This window comes from Carcharodon carcharias, chromosome 12 (genome assembly GCF_017639515.1).
Source record: "Carcharodon carcharias isolate sCarCar2 chromosome 12, sCarCar2.pri, whole genome shotgun sequence".
Lineage (NCBI taxonomy): Eukaryota > Metazoa > Chordata > Chondrichthyes > Lamniformes > Lamnidae > Carcharodon > Carcharodon carcharias.
This window is the reverse complement of record NC_054478.1, coordinates 1,282,924-1,308,113: the sequence shown is the minus strand read 5'-3', so window position 1 is coordinate 1,308,113 and position 25,190 is coordinate 1,282,924. Positions and strand designations below refer to the sequence as shown.

Sequence of the window (25,190 nt, the reverse complement as noted above, 5' to 3'; positions counted from 1 at the left end):
GCCTCCAACACCCTCCCAGGCAGTGCATTCCAGACCCTCACCACCCTCTGGGTAATAAAGGTTTTCCTCACATCCCCCCTAAACCTCCTGCCCCTCACCTTGAACTTATGCCCCCTTGTGACTGACCCTTCAACAAAGGGGAACAGCTGCTCCCTATCCACCCTGTCCATGTCCCTCATAATCTTGTACACCTCGATCAGGTCACCCCTGTCTTCTCTGCTCCAACGAAAACAACCCGTCTATCCACCCTCTCTTCATAACTTAAATGTTTCATCCCAGGCAACATCCTGGTGAATCTCCTCTGCACCCCCTTCAGTGCAATCACATCCTTCCTATAATGTGGCGACCAGAACAGCACACAGTACTCCAGCTGCGGCCTCACCAAGGTTCTATACAACTCCAACATGACCTCCCTACTTTTGTAATCTATGCCTCGATTGATAAAGGCAAGTGTCCCATATGCCTTTTTCACCACCCCACTAACATGCCCCTCCGCCTTCAGAGATCTATGGATACACACACCAAGGTCCCTTTGTTCCTCAGAAGTTCCTAGTGTCATGCCGTTCATTGAATACTTCCTTGTTAAATTACTCCTTCCAAAGTGTATCACCTCACACTTTTCACGGTTAAATTCCATCTACCACATATCTGCCCATTTGACCATCCCGTCTATATCTTCCTGTAGCCCAAGACACTCAACTTCACTGTTAATCAGTGCCAATCACGGCCAATCTTTGTGTCATCCGCACAATATGACCTGCCTTTAACACACTGGAGAGCATTGGTCAGGATGAACTTCACATTAACTATAGAGTGGAAGAGATTATCTTAAGCTGCCAGTCTACAGTCACCCCATTTGTCCTCCCTCTCTCTTTCTCTCCTTGAACTAAGATGGTCCATTATGCTGTTAAGCCCCTTCCACCCCTTCGTTATTCCCTACTATACACACTATAACACAGTTCATTTACTCTGTATAACTACTTACCCCAAATATTCCAATCTACCCTGTTATGGTATTTACCTATCCAATCTAACCTTAAATGTTGAATTTCTATCTCACCCTTTCAGAGTAAACCCTAGAGTCTGTATCTCTCTGAAGGTTTCTCTGCCTTGTGTTTGAAATTAAGTTCCTTGCTTATTTGTATTAGATCATAAGACATAGGAGCAGAAATTAGGCCATTCGGCCCATTGGGTCTGCTCCGCCATTCAATCGTGGCTGATAAGTTTCTCAACCCCATTCTCCCGCTTTCTCCCCGTAACCTTTGATCCCCTTACCAATCAAGAACCTATCTATCTGTCTTAAATACACTCAATTGTTGTTGCTCGTTTCATTATCTGCCCCATTTTTAACTTTGCTTTGGTGAAAATCTGTTCATTCACAAAACACTGTCCTCATACCTTTAACTCATTGTTAAATATAACTATTTCCACTGGTGCTTTGCCATTCTGTTTCACTTTTGTCCAGTTCATTTGTCTCTGATCCGTTCTCTCATAGACCTCTGCCTCCTTCCAGCCTGATTGTTATTGTTTATCGGTGCTGAATTGAGGGGATTTGTTGTTTCCCACTGGCCGAGCTCTGATTTCTCCCCTTCGTTATCCAGAACTAAATTTAGATCTGCTGTGTTCCTTGGACCAGAAACAGACTGAAACATTCTAAGACAGTGTTCTCAATTCAGCATGTACCTGACTTGTATTCCAGTCCACTGAGGTCCAGGAGATGTAAAAGATTCCACAGCCACTAGTTTGAGGAGCAAGGAAATTCTTGCCAGTGACCTAGCTAATATTTATTCCTCACTAAGACAGATTGCCTGGTAATTTTCATAGTGCTGGTTATAGGATCAAATTTCTGCATTTACAACAGTGAGTACATTTCATTGATTTCAGTCATTCTCTGGCTATAAAATGCTTTGGGACATTGGGAGATGGTGAAAAGTGTAGAAATCTGTATTTATTATAATGAAGTTGACTCCATTATGCTGCTCTGCAATTTTCTCCACTTCTGATGACAGGAATGTACCAGGAGGAAGGGGTCAGTCCTGGAAATTTGCACTGGGTTAATTGAAGGGTCATGATAAACAAGGACCCCTCCCCCCTCCCAAAGCATCAGGCATCAACACAGAAGCTCTCCCTCGTCCAACCTCATGTAGGATCTAGTTGCTTTGCTTGGGGACTAACTGCACCGACCAGGAAGAGTCCTGGTTCCCTGATTCATGCTCATCTCAGGTGTGGTGATGACACTTGCAGAGATGATGGGCAGGGGAGAAACCAGGGAGCTGCTCCCGCTAACTGCCCCATGACTCCTGTATGGGTGGATGAGGAGGGGGCAGATTCAGGTTATCTTGCCCTGACCGAACTTCTTAAAACAGCTAGATTCCTGCTGAAATAGCTGGTTCCTTATAGTAGCCACATTATTGTATCCCTATGAGTCAGGCCAGGTGGTTACACTCGATTGCCTGTACACGTAGCCAGCCCCTGTGTAATTCAACAGAAGATGCATCAATAAGCTGCTGGAAAAATTTACAAGCTTTTGGTTAGAGTCCCAGCTCAGCAGAACTCTGCAAAATGAACCAGATTGCAGAGTAAAGTTGGCACATTCATTCTGTACCCCCTCTGACCCTCCACTGACCCCTGTCATTGCTCTACAGACCCAATGATTAATCTGTGTGCTGCTCCAAGCACTCGTTCCATCATTATTGATCATCTTTCAATTGTTCCTCTGTGGCTTGTGTTTAAATATGTATATGTGTATGGAGCACCCTGTAAATATTGGCAGCAAGACAGAGATTAGCTGTTGCTGCATTCTGAACAGATTGCAAGCCTGCAGCAGCGAGATCTAAATAACAACTCGCAGTTCACATCTCTTAACCCTTTGGGTTCAGGATCGCATAATCCAGAAATACAACCGAAGGTTCAGAAGGAGCTCGCTCCAACTCCAGCACCGTCACATTGTTTGGGGAGTTTTCATTCAGAATGTTCTTAGGCACATATAGAGTCTCTTGGGGTCCTCGATCAGTCCAGTAACGCCCCACATTAAAACCGTTGATCCAGACCTGACCCTGAAAGATAATCAGAGAGTTAGCAACCTGACACACTCACCCCATAGACACACCCCCCACCCCCATGTCCATAGACACCCCCTCCCCCCAACATCCCATAGACTCCCCTCACCCCAAAGTCCCATAAACCCCCCACAGCTACGTCCTACACACACCCCCACGTCCCACAAACACGCCACATCTCCCCCCCACGTCCCACAAACACACCCCATCACCCCCCCACGTCCCACACACACACCCCATCTCCACCCCACGTCCCACACACACACCCCACTCACCCCCACGTCCCACACACACACCCCATCTCCCCCCCACGTCCCACACACACACCCCATCTCCCCCCCACGTCCCACACACACACCCCACTCACCCCCCCGTCCCACACACACACCCCATCTCCCCCCCACGTCCCACACACACACCCCATCTCCCCCCCACGTCCCACACACACACCCCACTCACCCCCACGTCCCACACACACACCCCATCTCCCCCCCACGTCCCACACACACACCCCACTCACCCCCACGTCCCACACACACACCCCACTCACCCCCACGTCCCACACACACACCCCATCTCCCCCCCACGTCCCACACACACACCCCACTCACCCCCACGTCCCACACACACACCCCACTCACCCCCACGTCCCACACACACACCCCATCTCCCCCCCACGTCCCACACACACACCCCATCTCCCCCCCACGTCCCACACACACACCCCACTCACCCCCACGTCCCACACACACACCCCACTCACCCCCACGTCCCACACACACACCCCACTCACCCCCACGTCCCACACACACACCCCATCTCCCCCCACGTCCCACACACACACCCCACTCACCCCCACGTCCCACACACACACCCCATCTCCCCCCCACGTCCCACACACACACCCCATCTCCCCCCCACGTCCCACACACACACCCCACTCCCCCCCACGTCCCACACACACACCCCATCTCCCCCCCACGTCCCACACACACACCCCACTCACCCCCCCACGTCCCACACACACACCCCATCTCCCCCCACGTCCCACACACACACCCCATCTCCCCCCCACGTCCCACACACACACCCCACTCACCCCCCCACGTCCCACACACCACACCCCACTCACCCCCACGTCCCACACACACACCCCATCTCCCCCCCACGTCCCACACACACACCCCACTCACCCCCACGTCCCACACACACACCCCATCTCCCCCCCACGTCCCACACACACACCCCATCTCCCCCCCACGTCCCACACACACACCCCACTCACCCCCACGTCCACACACACACCCCACACACCCCCACGTCCCACACACACACCCCACTCCCTCCCACGTCCCACACACACACCCCACTCACCCCCACGTCCCACACACACACCCCACTCCCCCCCACGTCCCACACACACACCCCATCTCCCCCCCACGTCCCACACACACACCCCACTCACCCCCCACGTCCCACACACACACCCCATCTCCCCCCACGTCCCACACACACACCCCACTCACCCCCACGTCCCACACACACACCCCATCTCCCCCCCACGTCCCACACACACACCCCACTCCCCCCCACGTCCCACACACACACCCCATCTCCCCCCCACGTCCCACACACACACCCCATCTCACCCCCCACGTCCCACACACACACCCCATCTCCCCCCACGTCCCACACACACACCCCACTCACCCCCCACGTCCCACACACACACCCCATCTCCCCCCCACGTCCCACACACACACCCCACTCACCCCCACGTCCCACACACACACCCCATCTCCCCCCCACGTCCCACACACACACCCCATCTCCCCCCCACGTCCCACACACACACCCCACTCACCCCCACGTCCCACACACACACCCCACTCACCCCCACGTCCCACACACACACCCCATCTCCCCCCCACGTCCCACACACACACCCCATCTCCCCCCCACGTCCCACACACACACCCCATCTCCCCCCCACGTCCCACACACACACCCCATCTCCCCCCACGTCCCACACACACACCCCATCTCCCCCCCACGTCCCACACACACACCCCATCTCCCCCCCACGTCCCACACACACACCCCACTCACCCCCACGTCCCACACACACACCCCACTCACCCCCCACGTCCCACACACACACCCCATCTCCCCCCCACGTCCCACACACACACCCCACTCCCCCCCACGTCCCACACACACACCCCATCTCCCCCCCACGTCCCACACACACACCCCACTCACCCCCACGTCCCACACACACACCCCACTCACCCCCACGTCCCACACACACACCCCACTCACCCCCCACGTCCCACACACACACCCCACTCACCCCCCACGTCCCACACACACACCCCACTCACCCCCACGTCCCACACACACACCCCATCTCCCCCCCACGTCCCACACACACACCCCACTCACCCCCCACGTCCCACACACACACCCCACTCACCCCCACGTCCCACACACACACCCCATCTCCCCCCCACGTCCCACACACACACCCCATCTCCCCCCCACGTCCCACACACACACCCCACTCACCCCCCACGTCCCACACACACACCCCATCTCCCCCCACGTCCCACACACACACCCCATCTCCCCCCCACGTCCCACACACACACCCCACTCACCCCCACGTCCCACACACACACCCCATCTCCCCCCCACGTCCCACACACACACCCCATCTCCCCCCCACGTCCCACACACACACCCCATCTCCCCCCCACGTCCCACACACACACCCCATCTCCCCCCCACGTCCCACACACACACCCCATCTCACCCCCCACGTCCCACACACACACCCCACTCACCCCCACGTCCCACACACACACCCCACTCCCCCCACGTCCCACACACACACCCCATCTCACCCCCACGTCCCACACACACACCCCATCTCCCCCCCACGTCCCACACACACACCCCATCTCCCCCCCACGTCCCACACACACACCCCACTCACCCCCCACGTCCCACACACACACCCCACTCACCCCCACGTCCCACACACACACCCCACTCACCCCCACGTCCCACACACACACCCCACTCTCCCCCCACGTCCCACACACACACCCCATCTCCCCCCCACGTCCCACACACACACCCCACTCACCCCCACGTCCCACACACACACCCCACTCACCCCCACGTCCCACACACACACCCCACTCACCCCCACGTCCCACACACACACCCCACTCACCCCCACGTCCCACACACACACCCCACTCACCCCCACGTCCCACACACACACCCCACTCACCCCCACGTCCCACACACACACCCCACTCCCCCCCACGTCCCACACACACACCCCACTCACCCCCACGTCCCACACACACACCCCACTCACCCCCACGTCCCACACACACACCCCATCTCAACCCCCACGTCCCACACACACACCCCATCTCCCCCCCACGTCCCACACACACACCCCATCTCCCCCCCACGTCCCACACACACACCCCATCTCCCCCCCACGTCCCACACACACACCCCATCTCCCCCCCACGTCCCACACACACACCCCATCTCACCCCCACGTCCCACACACACACCCCACTCACCCCCCACGTCCCACACACACACCCCACTCCCCCCCACGTCCCACACACACACCCCATCTCCCCCCCACGTCCCACACACACACCCCATCTCCCCCCCACGTCCCACACACACACCCCATCTCCCCCCACGTCCCACACACACACCCCATCTCCCCCCACGTCCCACACACACACCCCATCTCCCCCCCACGTCCCACACACACACCCCATCTCCCCCCCACGTCCCACACACACACCCCATCTCCCCCCCACGTCCCACACACACACCCCACTCACCCCCACGTCCCACACACACACCCCATCTCCCCCCACGTCCCACACACACACCCCATCTCCCCCCCACGTCCCACACACACACCCCATCTCCCCCCCACGTCCCACACACACACCCCACTCACCCCCACGTCCCACACACACACCCCATCTCCCCCCCACTCCCACACACACACCCCATCTCCCCCCCACGTCCCACACACACACCCCATCTCCCCCCCACGTCCCACACACACACCCCATCTCCCCCCCACGTCCCTCACACACACCCCATCTCCCCCCCACGTCCCACACACACACCCCATCTCCCCCCCACGTCCCACACACACACCCCACTCACCCCCACGTCCCACACACACACCCCACTCCCCCCACGTCCCACACACACACCCCACTCACCCCCACGTCCCACACACACACCCCACTCACCCCCCACGTCCCACACACACACCCCATCTCCCCCCCACGTCCCACACACACACCCCACTCACCCCCACGTCCCACACACACACCCCATCTCCCCCCCACGTCCCACACACACACCCCATCTCCCCCCCACGTCCCACACACACACCCCACTCACCCCCCACGTCCCACACACACACCCCATCTCACCCCCACGTCCCACACACACACCCCACTCACCCCCACGTCCCACACACACACCCCACTCACCCCCACGTCCCACACACACACCCCACTCACCCCCACGTCCCACACACACACCCCATCTCACCCCCACGTCCCACACACACACCCCATCTCCCCCCCACGTCCCACACACACACCCCATCTCCCCCCCACGTCCCACACACACACCCCATCTCCCCCCCACGTCCCACACACACACCCCATCTCCCCCCCACGTCCCACACACACACCCCACTCACCCCCACGTCCCACACACACACCCCACTCACCCCCACGTCCCACACACACACCCCACTCACCCCCACGTCCCACACACACACCCCACTCACCCCCACGTCCCACACACACACCCCATCTCCCCCCCACGTCCCACACACACACCCCATCTCCCCCCCACGTCCCACACACACACCCCACTCACCCCCACGTCCCACACACACACCCCATCTCCCCCCCACGTCCCACACACACACCCCATCTCCCCCCCACGTCCCACACACACACCCCACTCACCCCCACGTCCCACACACACACCCCACTCACCCCCCACGTCCCACACACACACCCCATCTCCCCCCCACGTCCCACACACACACCCCACTCACCCCCACGTCCCACACACACACCCCACTCACCCCCCACGTCCCACACACACACCCCACTCACCCCCACGTCCCACACACACACCCCACTCACCCCCACGTCCCACACACACACCCCACTCACCCCCACGTCCCACACACACACCCCACTCACCCCCACGTCCCACACACACACCCCACTCACCCCCACGTCCCACACACACACCCCATCTCCCCCCCACGTCCCACACACACACCCCATCTCCCCCCACGTCCCACACACACACCCCATCTCCCCCCCACGTCCCACACACACACCCCATCTCCCCCCCACGTCCCACACACACACCCCATCTCCCCCCCACGTCCCACACACACACCCCACTCACCCCCACGTCCCACACACACACCCCATCTCACCCCCACGTCCCACACACACACCCCACTCACCCCCACGTCCCACACACACACCCCACTCACCCCCACGTCCCACACACACACCCCACTCACCCCCACGTCCCACACACACACCCCACTCACCCCCACGTCCCACACACACACCCCACTCACCCCCACGTCCCACACACACACCCCATCTCCCCCCCACGTCCCACACACACACCCCATCTCCCCCCCACGTCCCACACACACACCCCACTCACCCCCACGTCCCACACACACACCCCATCTCCCCCCCACGTCCCACACACACACCCCACTCACCCCCACGTCCCACACACACACCCCATCTCCCCCCCACGTCCCACACACACACCCCATCTCCCCCCCACGTCCCACACACACACCCCATCTCCCCCCCACGTCCCACACACACACCCCACTCACCCCCACGTCCCACACACACACCCCATCTCACCCCCACGTCCCACACACACACCCCACTCACCCCCACGTCCCACACACACACCCCACTCACCCCCACGTCCCACACACACACCCCACTCACCCCCACGTCCCACACACACACCCCATCTCCCCCCCACGTCCCACACACACACCCCACTCACCCCCACGTCCCACACACACACCCCATCTCCCCCCCACGTCCCACACACACACCCCATCTCACCCCCACGTCCCACACACACACCCCACTCACCCCCACGTCCCACACACACACCCCACTCACCCCCACGTCCCACACACACACCCCACTCACCCCCCACGTCCCACACACACACCCCACTCACCCCCACGTCCCACACACACACCCCACTCACCCCCACGTCCCACACACACACCCCATCTCACCCCCACGTCCCACACACACACCCCACTCACCCCCCACGTCCCACACACACACCCCACTCACCCCCACGTCCCACACACACACCCCATCTCCCCCCCACGTCCCACACACACACCCCATCTCCCCCCCACGTCCCACACACACACCCCACTCACCCCCACGTCCCACACACACACCCCATCTCCCCCCCACGTCCCACACACACACCCCATCTCCCCCCCACGTCCCACACACACACCCCATCTCCCCCCCACGTCCCACACACACACCCCACTCACCCCCACGTCCCACACACACACCCCACTCACCCCCACGTCCCACACACACACCCCATCTCCCCCCCACGTCCCACACACACACCCCACTCACCCCCACGTCCCACACACACACCCCACTCACCCCCACGTCCCACACACACACCCCACTCACCCCCACGTCCCACACACACACCCCACTCCCCCCCACGTCCCACACACACACCCCATCTCCCCCCCACGTCCCACACACACACCCCACTCACCCCCCACGTCCCACACACACACCCCACTCACCCCCACGTCCCACACACACACCCCACTCACCCCCACGTCCCACACACACACCCCATCTCACCCCCACGTCCCACACACACACCCCACTCACCCCCCACGTCCCACACACACACCCCACTCACCCCCACGTCCCACACACACACCCCACTCCCCCCCACGTCCCACACACACACCCCACTCCCTCCCACGTCCCACACACACACCCCACTCCCCCCACGTCCCACACACACACCCCACTCACCCCCACGTCCCACACACACACCCCATCTCCCCCCCACGTCCCACACACACACCCCATCTCCCCCCCACGTCCCACACACACACCCCATCTCCCCCCCACGTCCCACACACACACCCCACTCACCCCCACGTCCCACACACACACCCCATCTCCCCCCCACGTCCCACACACACACCCCACTCCCCCCACGTCCCACACACACACCCCACTCACCCCCACGTCCCACACACACACCCCATCTCCCCCCCACGTCCCACACACACACCCCATCTCCCCCCCCCACGTCCCACACACACACCCCATCTCACCCCCACGTCCCACACACACACCCCATCTCCCCCCACGTCCCACACACACACCCCACTCACCCCCACGTCCCACACACACACCCCACTCACCCCCCACGTCCCACACACACACCCCATCTCCCCCCCCCACGTCCCACACACACACCCCACTCACCCCCACGTCCCACACACACACCCCACTCACCCCCACGTCCCACACACACACCCCACTCCCCCCCACGTCCCACACACACACCCCACTCACCCCCACGTCCCACACACACACCCCACTCACCCCCACGTCCCACACACACACCCCATCTCCCCCCCACGTCCCACACACACACCCCACTCACCCCCACGTCCCACACACACACCCCACTCACCCCCACGTCCCACACACACACCCCACTCTCCCCCCACGTCCCACACACACACCCCATCTCCCCCCCACGTCCCACACACACACCCCACTCACCCCCACGTCCCACACACACACCCCATCTCCCCCCCACGTCCCACACACACACCCCACTCACCCCCACGTCCCACACACACACCCCATCTCCCCCCCACGTCCCACACACACACCCCATCTCCCCCCCACGTCCCACACACACACCCCACTCACCCCCACGTCCCACACACACACCCCACTCACCCCCCACGTCCCACACACACACCCCATCTCCCCCCCACGTCCCACACACACACCCCATCTCCCCCCCACGTCCCACACACACACCCCATCTCACCCCCACGTCCCACACACACACCCCACTCCCCCCCACGTCCCACACACACACCCCACTCACCCCCACGTCCCACACACACACCCCACTCACCCCCACGTCCCACACACACACCCCATCTCCCCCCCACGTCCCACACACACACCCCACTCACCCCCCACGTCCCACACACACACCCCACTCACCCCCCACGTCCCACACACACACCCCATCTCCCCCCCACGTCCCACACACACACCCCACTCACCCCCACGTCCCACACACACACCCCACTCACCCCCCACGTCCCACACACACACCCCACTCACCCCCACGTCCCACACACACACCCCACTCACCCCCACGTCCCACACACACACCCCACTCACCCCCACGTCCCACACACACACCCCATCTCCCCCCCACGTCCCACACACACACCCCATCTCACCCCCACGTCCCACACACACACCCCACTCACCCCCACGTCCCACACACACACCCCATCTCCCCCCCACGTCCCACACACACACCCCACTCACCCCCACGTCCCACACACACACCCCACTCTCCCCCCACGTCCCACACACACACCCCATCTCACCCCCACGTCCCACACACACACCCCATCTCCCCCCCACGTCCCACACACACACCCCACTCACCCCCACGTCCCACACACACACCCCACTCCCCCCCACGTCCCACACACACACCCCATCTCACCCCCACGTCCCACACACACACCCCACTCACCCCCCACGTCCCACACACACACCCCACTCCCCCCCACGTCCCACACACACACCCCATCTCCCCCCCACGTCCCACACACACACCCCATCTCACCCCCACGTCCCACACACACACCCCATCTCACCCCCACGTCCCACACACACACCCCACTCACCCCCCACGTCCCACACACACACCCCACTCACCCCCACGTCCCACACACACACCCCACTCACCCCCACGTCCCACACACACACCCCATCTCCCCCCCACGTCCCACACACACACCCCATCTCCCCCCCACGTCCCACACACACACCCCATCTCCCCCCCACGTCCCACACACACACCCCACTCACCCCCCACGTCCCACACACACACCCCACTCACCCCCACGTCCCACACACACACCCCATCTCCCCCCCACGTCCCACACACACACCCCATCTCCCCCCCACGTCCCACACACACACCCCATCTCCCCCCCACGTCCCACACACACACCCCATCTCCCCCCCACGTCCCACACACACACCCCACTCACCCCCCACGTCCCACACACACACCCCATCTCACCCCCACGTCCCACACACACACCCCACTCACCCCCACGTCCCACACACACACCCCACTCACCCCCCACGTCCCACACACACACCCCACTCACCCCCACGTCCCACACACACACCCCACTCACCCCCACGTCCCACACACACACCCCATCTCCCCCCCACGTCCCACACACACACCCCATCTCCCCCCCACGTCCCACACACACACCCCATCTCCCCCCCACGTCCCACACACACACCCCACTCACCCCCACGTCCCACACACACACCCCATCTCCCCCCCACGTCCCACACACACACCCCATCTCCCCCCCACGTCCCACACACACACCCCACTCACCCCCACGTCCCACACACACACCCCATCTCCCCCCACGTCCCACACACACACCCCACTCACCCCCACGTCCCACACACACACCCCACTCACCCCCACGTCCCACACACACACCCCACTCACCCCCACGTCCCACACACACACCCCACTCACCCCCACGTCCCACACACACACCCCACTCACCCCCACGTCCCACACACACACCCCACTCACCCCCACGTCCCACACACACACCCCATCTCACCCCCACGTCCCACACACACACCCCATCTCCCCCCCACGTCCCACACACACACCCCACTCACCCCCACGTCCCACACACACACCCCACTCACCCCCACGTCCCACACACACACCCCATCTCACCCCCCACGTCCCACACACACACCCCATCTCACCCCCACGTCCCACACACACACCCCATCTCCCCCCCACGTCCCACACACACACCCCACTCACCCCCCACGTCCCACACACACACCCCACTCACCCCCACGTCCCACACACACACCCCACTCACCCCCACGTCCCACACACACACCCCATCTCCCCCCCACGTCCCACACACACACCCCATCTCCCCCCCACGTCCCACACACACACCCCATCTCACCCCCACGTCCCACACACACACCCCACTCACCCCCACGTCCCACACACACACCCCATCTCACCCCCACGTCCCACACACACACCCCATCTCACCCCCACGTCCCACACACACACCCCACTCACCCCCACGTCCCACACACACACCCCATCTCACCCCCACGTCCCACACACACACCCCATCTCCCCCCACGTCCCACACACACACCCCACTCACCCCCCACGTCCCACACACACACCCCACTCACCCCCCACGTCCCACACACACACCCCATCTCCCCCCCACGTCCCACACACACACCCCACTCACCCCCACGTCCCACACACACACCCCACTCACCCCCACGTCCCACACACACACCCCACTCACCCCCACGTCCCACACACACACCCCATCTCACCCCCCACGTCCCACACACACACCCCATCTCCCCCCCACGTCCCACACACACACCCCACTCACCCCCCACGTCCCACACACACACCCCACTCACCCCCACGTCCCACACACACACCCCACTCACCCCCACGTCCCACACACACACCCCACTCACCCCCACGTCCCACACACACACCCCACTCACCCCCACGTCCCACACACACACCCCACTCACCCCCACGTCCCACACACACACCCCATCTCCCCCCCACGTCCCACACACACACCCCATCTCCCCCCCACGTCCCACACACACACCCCATCTCCCCCCCACGTCCCACACACACACCCCATCTCACCCCCCACGTCCCACACACACACCCCACTCCCCCCCACGTCCCACACACACACCCCATCTCCCCCCCACGTCCCACACACACACCCCATCTCCCCCCCACGTCCCACACACACACCCCACTCCCCCCCACGTCCCACACACACACCCCATCTCCCCCCCACGTCCCACACACACACCCCACTCACCCCCACGTCCCACACACACACCCCACTCACCCCCCACGTCCCACACACACACCCCACTCACCCCCACGTCCCACACACACACCCCATCTCCCCCCCACGTCCCACACACACACCCCATCTCCCCCCCACGTCCCACACACACACCCCACTCACCCCCCACGTCCCACACACACACCCCATCTCCCCCCCACGTCCCACACACACACCCCATCTCCCCCCACGTCCCACACACACACCCCATCTCCCCCCCACGTCCCACACACACACCCCACTCACCCCCACGTCCCACACACACACCCCACTCACCCCCACGTCCCACACACACACCCCATCTCCCCCCCACGTCCCACACACACACCCCACTCACCCCCACGTCCCACACACACACCCCACTCACCCCCACGTCCCACACACACACCCCACTCACCCCCACGTCCCACACACACACCCCACTCACCCCCACGTCCCACACACACACCCCATCTCCCCCCCACGTCCCACACACACACCCCATCTCCCCCCCACGTCCCACACACACACCCCACTCACCCCCACGTCCCACACACACACCCCATCTCCCCCCCACGTCCCACACACACACCCCATCTCCCCCCCACGTCCCACACACACACCCCACTCACCCCCACGTCCCACACACACACCCCACTCACCCCCACGTCCCACACACACACCCCATCTCCCCCCCACGTCCCACACACACACCCCACTCACCCCCACGTCCCACACACACACCCCACTCACCCCCACGTCCCACACACACACCCCATCTCCCCCCCACGTCCCACACACACACCCCACTCACCCCCACGTCCCACACACACACCCCATCTCCCCCCCACGTCCCACACACACACCCCATCTCACCCCCCACGTCCCACACACACACCCCACTCACCCCCACGTCCCACACACACACCCCATCTCCCCCCACGTCCCACACACACACCCCATCTCCCCCCCACGTCCGACACACACCCCATCTCCCCCCCACGTCCCACACACACACCCCATCTCCCCCCACGTCCCACACACACACCCCACTCACCCCCACGTCCCACACACACACCCCACTCACCCCCACGTCCCACACACACACCCCACTCACCCCCCACGTCCCACACACACACCCCATCTCCCCCCCACGTCCCACACACACACCCCATCTCCCCCCCACGTCCCACACACACACCCCACTCCCCCCCACGTCCCACACACACACCCCACTCACCCCCCACGTCCCACACACACACCCCACTCACCCCCACGTCCCACACACACACCCCATCTCCCCCCCACGTCCCACACACACACCCCATCTCACCCCCACGTCCCACACACACACCCCACTCACCCCCACGTCCCACACACACACCCCACTCACCCCCACGTCCCACACACACACCCCACTCACCCCCACGTCCCACACACACACCCCACTCACCCCCACGTCCCACACACACACCCCATCTCCCCCCCACGTCCCACACACACACCCCACTCACCCCCACGTCCCACACACACACCCCATCTCCCCCCCACGTCCCACACACACACCCCATCTCCCCCCCACGTCCCACACACACACCCCACTCACCCCCCACGTCCCACACACACACCCCACTCACCCCCACGTCCCACACACACACCCCACTCACCCCCACGTCCCACACACACACCCCACTCACCCCCACGTCCCACACACACACCCCATCTCACCCCCACGTCCCACACACACACCCCACTCACCCCCACGTCCCACACACACACCCCATCTCCCCCCCACGTCCCACACACACACCCCACTCACCCCCACGTCCCACACACACACCCCATCTCACCCCCACGTCCCACACACACACCCCATCTCCCCCCCACGTCCCACACACACACCCCATCTCCCCCCCACGTCCCACACACACACCCCACTCACCCCCACGTCCCACACACACACCCCACTCACCCCCCACGTCCCACACACACACCCCACTCACCCCCCACGTCCCACACACACACCCCACTCACCCCCACGTCCCACACACACACCCCATCTCCCCCCCACGTCCCACACACACACCCCACTCACCCCCCACGTCCCACACACACACCCCACTCACCCCCACGTCCCACACACACACCCCACTCACCCCCACGTCCCACACACACACCCCATCTCCCCCCCACGTCCCACACACACACCCCACTCACCCCCACGTCCCACACACACACCCCATCTCCCCCCCACGTCCCACACACACACCCCATCTCCCCCCCACGTCCCACACACACACCCCACTCACCCCCCACGTCCCACACACACACCCCACTCACCCCCACGTCCCACACACACACCCCACTCACCCCCACGTCCCACACACACACCCCACTCACCCCCACGTCCCACACACACACCCCATCTCCCCCCCACGTCCCACACACACACCCCACTCACCCCCACGTCCCACACACACACCCCATCTCACCCCCACGTCCCACACACACACCCCATCTCCCCCCACGTCCCACACACACACCCCATCTCCCCCCCACGTCCCACACACACACCCCATCTCCCCCCCACGTCCCACACACACACCCCATCTCCCCCCCACGTCCCACACACACACCCCACTCACCCCCACGTCCCACACACACACCCCATCTCCCCCCCACGTCCCACACACACACCCCACTCACCCCCCACGTCCCACACACACACCCCATCTCCCCCCCACGTCCCACACACACACCCCACTCACCCCCCACGTCCCACACACACACCCCACTCACCCCCACGTCCCACACACACACCCCACTCACCCCCACGTCCCACACACACACCCCACTCACCCCCACGTCCCACACACACACCCCACTCACCCCCACGTCCCACACACACACCCCATCTCCCCCCCACGTCCCACACACACACCCCACTCACCCCCCACGTCCCACACACACACCCCATCTCCCCCCCACGTCCCACACACACACCCCATCTCCCCCCCACGTCCCACACACACACCCCATCTCCCCCCCACGTCCCACACACACACCCCACTCACCCCCACGTCCCACACACACACCCCACTCACCCCCACGTCCCACACACACACCCCATCTCCCCCCCACGTCCCACACACACACCCCATCTCCCCCCCACGTCCCACACACACACCCCATCTCCCCCCCACGTCCCACACACACACCCCATCTCCCCCCACGTCCCACACACACACCCCATCTCCCCCCCACGTCCCACACACACACCCCATCTCCCCCCCACGTCCCACACACACACCCCATCTCCCCCCCACGTCCCACACACACACCCCATCTCCCCCCCACGTCCCACACACACAACCCATCTCCCCCCCACGTCCCACACACACACCCCATCTCCCCCCCACGTCCCACACACACACCCCACTCACCCCCACGTCCCACACACACACCCCACTCACCCCCACGTCCCACACACACACCCCATCTCACCCCCACGTCCCACACACACACCCCACTCACCCCCACGTCCCACACACACACCCCACTCACCCCCCACGTCCCACACACACACCCCATCTCCCCCCCACGTCCCACACACACACCCCACTCACCCCCACGTCCCACACACACACCCCACTCACCCCCACGTCCCACACACACACCCCACTCACCCCCACGTCCCACACACACACCCCATCTCACCCCCACGTCCCACACACACACCCCACTCACCCCCACGTCCCACACACACACCCCACTCACCCCCACGTCCCACACACACACCCCATCTCACCCCCACGTCCCACACACACACCCCATCTCCCCCCCACGTCCCACACACACACCCCACTCACCCCCACGTCCCACACACACACCCCACTCACCCCCCACGTCCCACACACACACCCCATCTCCCCCCACGTCCCACACACACACCCCACTCACCCCCACGTCCCACACACACACCCCATCTCACCCCCACGTCCCACACACACACCCCTCTCACCCCCACGTCCCACACACACACCCCATCTCACCCCCACGTCCCACACACACACCCCACTCACCCCCACGTCCCACACACACACCCCATCTCCCCCCCCACGTCCCACACACACACCCCATCTCCCCCCCACGTCCCACACACACACCCCACTCACCCCCACGTCCCACACACACACCCCACTCACCCCCACGTCCCACACACACACCCCACTCACCCCCACGTCCCACACACACACCCCACTCACCCCCACGTCCCACACACACACCCCATCTCCCCCCACGTCCCACACACACACCCCATCTCCCCCCCACGTCCCACACACACACCCCATCTCCCCCCCACGTCCCACACACACACCCCATCTCCCCCCCACGTCCCACACACACACCCCATCTCACCCCCACGTCCCACACACACACCCCATCTCCCCCCCACGTCCCACACACACACCCCATCTCCCCCCCACGTCCCACACACACACCCCATCTCACCCCCACGTCCCACACACACACCCCATCTCCCCCCCACGTCCCACACACACACCCCATCTCCCCCCCACGTCCCACACACACACCCCACTCCCCCCCACGTCCCACACACACACCCCACTCACCCCCACGTCCCACACACACACCCCATCTCCCCCCCACGTCCCACACACACACCCCATCTCCCCCCCACGTCCCACACACACACCCCACTCACCCCCACGTCCCACACACACACCCCACTCACCCCCACGTCCCACACACACACCCCACTCCCCCCCACGTCCCACACACACACCCCACTCACCCCCACGTCCCACACACACACCCCACTCACCCCCACGTCCCACACACACACCCCATCTCCCCCCCACGTCCCACACACACACCCCACTCACCCCCACGTCCCACACACACACCCCATCTCCCCCCACGTCCCACACACACACCCCATCTCCCCCCCACGTCCCACACACACACCCCATCTCCCCCCCACGTCCCACACACACACCCCACTCACCCCCACGTCCCACACACACACCCCACTCACCCCCACGTCCCACACACACACCCCACTCACCCCCACGTCCCACACACACACCCCACTCACCCCCACGTCCCACACACACACCCCATCTCACCCCCACGTCCCACACACACACCCCATCTCCCCCCACGTCCCACACACACACCCCACTCACCCCCACGTCCCACACACACACCCCACTCACCCCCCACGTCCCACACACACACCCCATCTCACCCCCACGTCCCACACACACACCCCACTCACCCCCACGTCCCACACACACACCCCACTCACCCCCACGTCCCACACACACACCCCACTCACCCCCACGTCCCACACACACACCCCACTCACCCCCACGTCCCACACACACACCCCATCTCCCCCCCACGTCCCACACACACACCCCATCTCACCCCCACGTCCCACACACACACCCCACTCACCCCCACGTCCCACACACACACCCCACTCACCCCCACGTCCCACACACACACCCCACTCACCCCCACGTCCCACACACACACCCCACTCACCCCCACGTCCCACACACACACCCCATCTCCCCCCCACGTCCCACACACACACCCCATCTCCCCCCCACGTCCCACACACACACCCCATCTCCCCCCCACGTCCCACACACACACCCCATCTCACCCCCACGTCCCACACACACACCCCACTCACCCCCACGTCCCACACACACACCCCATCTCCCCCCCACGTCCCACACACACACCCCACTCACCCCCACGTCCCACACACACACCCCACTCACCCCCACGTCCCACACACACACCCCATCTCACCCCCACGTCCCACACACACACCCCATCTCCCCCCCACGTCCCACACACACACCCCACTCACCCCCACGTCCCACACACACACCCCACTCACCCCCCACGTCCCACACACACACCCCATCTCCCCCCACGTCCCACACACACACCCCACTCACCCCCACGTCCCACACACACACCCCACTCACCCCCACGTCCCACACACACACCCCATCTCCCCCCCACGTCCCACACACACACCCCATCTCCCCCCCACGTCCCACACACACACCCCATCTCCCCCCCACGTCCCACACACACACCCCATCTCCCCCCCACGTCCCACACACACACCCCACTCACCCCCACGTCCCACACACACACCCCATCTCACCCCCACGTCCCACACACACACCCCATCTCCCCCCCACGTCCCACACACACACCCCACTCACCCCCACGTCCCACACACACACCCCATCTCCCCCCACGTCCCACACACACACCCCATCTCCCCCCCACGTCCCACACACACACCCCACTCACCCCCACGTCCCACACACACACCCCACTCACCCCCACGTCCCACACACACACCCCATCTCACCCCCACGTCCCACACACACACCCCATCTCACCCCCACGTCCCACACACACACCCCATCTCCCCCCCACGTCCCACACACACACCCCATCTCCCCCCACGTCCCACACACACACCCCACTCACCCCCACGTCCCACACACACACCCCATCTCCCCCCCACGTCCCACACACACACCCCATCTCCCCCCCACGTCCCACACACACACCCCATCTCCCCCCACGTCCCACACACACACCCCACTCACCCCCACGTCCCACACACACACCCCATCTCCCCCCCACGTCCCACACACACACCCCATCTCCCCCCCACGTCCCACACACACACCCCACTCACCCCCACGTCCCACACACACACCCCACTCCCCCCCACGTCCCACACACACACCCCACTCACCCCCCACGTCCCACACACACACCCCACTCACCCCCCACGTCCCACACACACACCCCACTCACCCCCCACGTCCCACACACACACCCCACTCACCCCCACGTCCCACACACACACCCCATCTCCCCCCACGTCCCACACACACACCCCACTCACCCCCACGTCCCACACACACACCCCACTCACCCCCACGTCCCACACACACACCCCATCTCCCCCCACGTCCCACACACACACCCCACTCACCCCCACGTCCCACACACACACCCCATCTCCCCCCCACGTCCCACACACACACCCCACTCCCCCCCACGTCCCACACACACACCCCACTCACCCCCCACGTCCCACACACACACCCCACTCACCCCCACGTCCCACACACACACCCCACTCACCCCCACGTCCCACACACACACCCCACTCACCCCCACGTCCCACACACACACCCCACTCACCCCCACGTCCCACACACACACCCCATCTCCCCCCCACGTCCCACACACACACCCCATCTCCCCCCCACGTCCCACACACACACCCCACTCACCCCCACGTCCCACACACACACCCCATCTCCCCCCCACGTCCCACACACACACCCCACTCACCCCCCACGTCCCACACACACACCCCACTCACCCCCACGTCCCACACACACACCCCATCTCCCCCCCACGTCCCACACACACACCCCACTCACCCCCACGTCCCACACACACACCCCACTCACCCCCACGTCCCACACACACACCCCACTCTCCCCCCACGTCCCACACACACACCCCACTCACCCCCACGTCCCACACACACACCCCATCTCCCCCCCACGTCCCACACACACACCCCACTCACCCCCCACGTCCCACACACACACCCCATCTCCCCCCCACGTCCCACACACACACCCCATCTCCCCCCCACGTCCCACACACACACCCCATCTCCCCCCCACGTCCCACACACACACCCCATCTCCCCCCCACGTCCCACACACACACCCCATCTCCCCCCCACGTCCCACACACACACCCCACTCACCCCCACGTCCCACACACACACCCCACTCACCCCCACGTCCCACACACACACCCCACTCACCCCCACGTCCCACACACACACCCCATCTCCCCCCCACGTCCCACACACACACCCCACTCCCCCCCACGTCCCACACACACACCCCACTCACCCCCACGTCCCACACACACACCCCATCTCCCCCCCACGTCCCACACACACACCCCATCTCCCCCCCACGTCCCACACACACACCCCATCTCACCCCCCACGTCCCACACACACACCCCATCTCCCCCCCACGTCCCACACACACACCCCATCTCCCCCCCACGTCCCACACACACACCCCATCTCCCCCCCACGTCCCACACACACACCCCATCTCCCCCCCACGTCCCACACACACACCCCATCTCCCCCCCACGTCCCACACACACACCCCACTCACCCCCACGTCCCACACACACACCCCATCTCCCCCCCACGTCCCACACACACACCCCACTCACCCCCACGTCCCACACACACACCCCATCTCCCCCCCACGTCCCACACACACACCCCATCTCACCCCCACGTCCCACACACACACCCCATCTCCCCCCCACGTCCCACACACACACCCCACTCACCCCCCACGTCCCACACACACACCCCACTCACCCCCACGTCCCACACACACACCCCATCTCCCCCCCACGTCCCACACACACACCCCACTCACCCCCACGTCCCACACACACACCCCATCTCCCCCCCACGTCCCACACACACACCCCATCTCCCCCCCACGTCCCACACACACACCCCATCTCCCCCCCACGTCCCACACACACACCCCACTCACCCCCCACGTCCCACACACACACCCCATCTCACCCCCACGTCCCACACACACACCCCACTCACCCCCACGTCCCACACACACACCCCACTCACCCCCACGTCCCACACACACACCCCATCTCCCCCCCACGTCCCACACACACACCCCACTCACCCCCCACGTCCCACACACACACCCCATCTCCCCCCCACGTCCCACACACACACCCCACTCACCCCCCACGTCCCACACACACACCCCATCTCCCCCCCACGTCCCACACACACACCCCACTCACCCCCACGTCCCACACACACACCCCACTCACCCCCACGTCCCACACACACACCCCACTCACCCCCACGTCCCACACACACACCCCACTCACCCCCCACGTCCCACACACACACCCCACTCACCCCCACGTCCCACACACACACCCCACTCACCCCCCACGTCCCACACACACACCCCACTCACCCCCCACGTCCCACACACACACCCCATCTCCCCCCACGTCCCACACACACACCCCATCTCACCCCCACGTCCCACACACACACCCCATCTCCCCCCCACGTCCCACACACACACCCCACTCACCCCCACGTCCCACACACACACCCCACTCACCCCCACGTCCCACACACACACCCCACTCACCCCCACGTCCCACACACACACCCCATCTCCCCCCCACGTCCCACACACACACCCCATCTCCCCCCCACGTCCCACACACACACCCCACTCACCCCCACGTCCCACACACACACCCCATCTCCCCCCCACGTCCCACACACACACCCCACTCACCCCCACGTCCCACACACACACCCCATCTCCCCCCCACGTCCCACACACACACCCCACTCACCCCCCACGTCCCACACACACACCCCATCTCACCCCCACGTCCCACACACACACCCCACTCACCCCCACGTCCCACACACACACCCCATCTCCCCCCCACGTCCCACACACACACCCCACTCACCCCCACGTCCCACACACACACCCCATCTCCCCCCCACGTCCCACACACACACCCCATCTCCCCCCCACGTCCCACACACACACCCCACTCACCCCCACGTCCCACACACACACCCCACTCACCCCCACGTCCCACACACACACCCCATCTCCCCCCCACGTCCCACACACACACCCCACTCACCCCCACGTCCCACACACACACCCCATCTCACCCCCCACGTCCCACACACACACCCCATCTCCCCCCCACGTCCCACACACACACCCCATCTCCCCCCACGTCCCACACACACACCCCATCTCCCCCCCACGTCCCACACACACACCCCACTCACCCCCACGTCCCACACACACACCCCATCTCCCCCCCACGTCCCACACACACACCCCATCTCCCCCCCACGTCCCACACACACACCCCACTCACCCCCACGTCCCACACACACACCCCACTCACCCCCACGTCCCACACACACACCCCATCTCCCCCCCACGTCCCACACACACACCCCATCTCCCCCCACGTCCCACACACACACCCCACTCACCCCCACGTCCCACACACACACCCCACTCACCCCCACGTCCCACACACACACCCCATCTCCCCCCACGTCCCACACACACACCCCATCTCCCCCCCACGTCCCACACACACACCCCACTCACCCCCACGTCCCACACACACACCCCACTCACCCCCACGTCCCACACACACACCCCATCTCCCCCCACGTCCCACACACACACCCCATCTCCCCCCCACGTCCCACACACACACCCCATCTCCCCCCCACGTCCCACACACACACCCCACTCACCCCCACGTCCCACACACACACCCCACTCACCCCCACGTCCCACACACACACCCCATCTCCCCCCCACGTCCCACACACACACCCCATCTCCCCCCCACGTCCCACACACACACCCCATCTCCCCCCCACGTCCCACACACACACCCCATCTCCCCCCCACGTCCCACACACACACCCCACTCACCCCCACGTCCCACACACACACCCCATCTCCCCCCCACGTCCCACACACACACCCCATCTCCCCCCCACGTCCCAC

At 64.3% G+C, this 25,190-nt stretch overlaps 1 protein-coding gene across 3 annotated transcripts in view; it reads right to left on the bottom strand.

Moving 5' to 3' along the window:
* Nucleotides 1-1,742: 1,742 nt before the first annotated feature.
* LOC121285143 (beta-galactosidase-like) overlaps nucleotides 1,743-25,190 on the bottom strand; it is a 132,103-nt gene continuing 108,655 nt past the window's right edge. For all 3 annotated transcript variants that reach the window (XM_041201372.1, XM_041201373.1, XM_041201374.1), the window contains one exon: nucleotides 1,743-3,056. In XM_041201372.1, coding sequence (XP_041057306.1) covers nucleotides 2,862-3,056 — 195 coding nt within the window. In that variant the 3' untranslated portion in view covers nucleotides 1,743-2,861. The remainder of the gene's footprint in view (nucleotides 3,057-25,190) is intronic.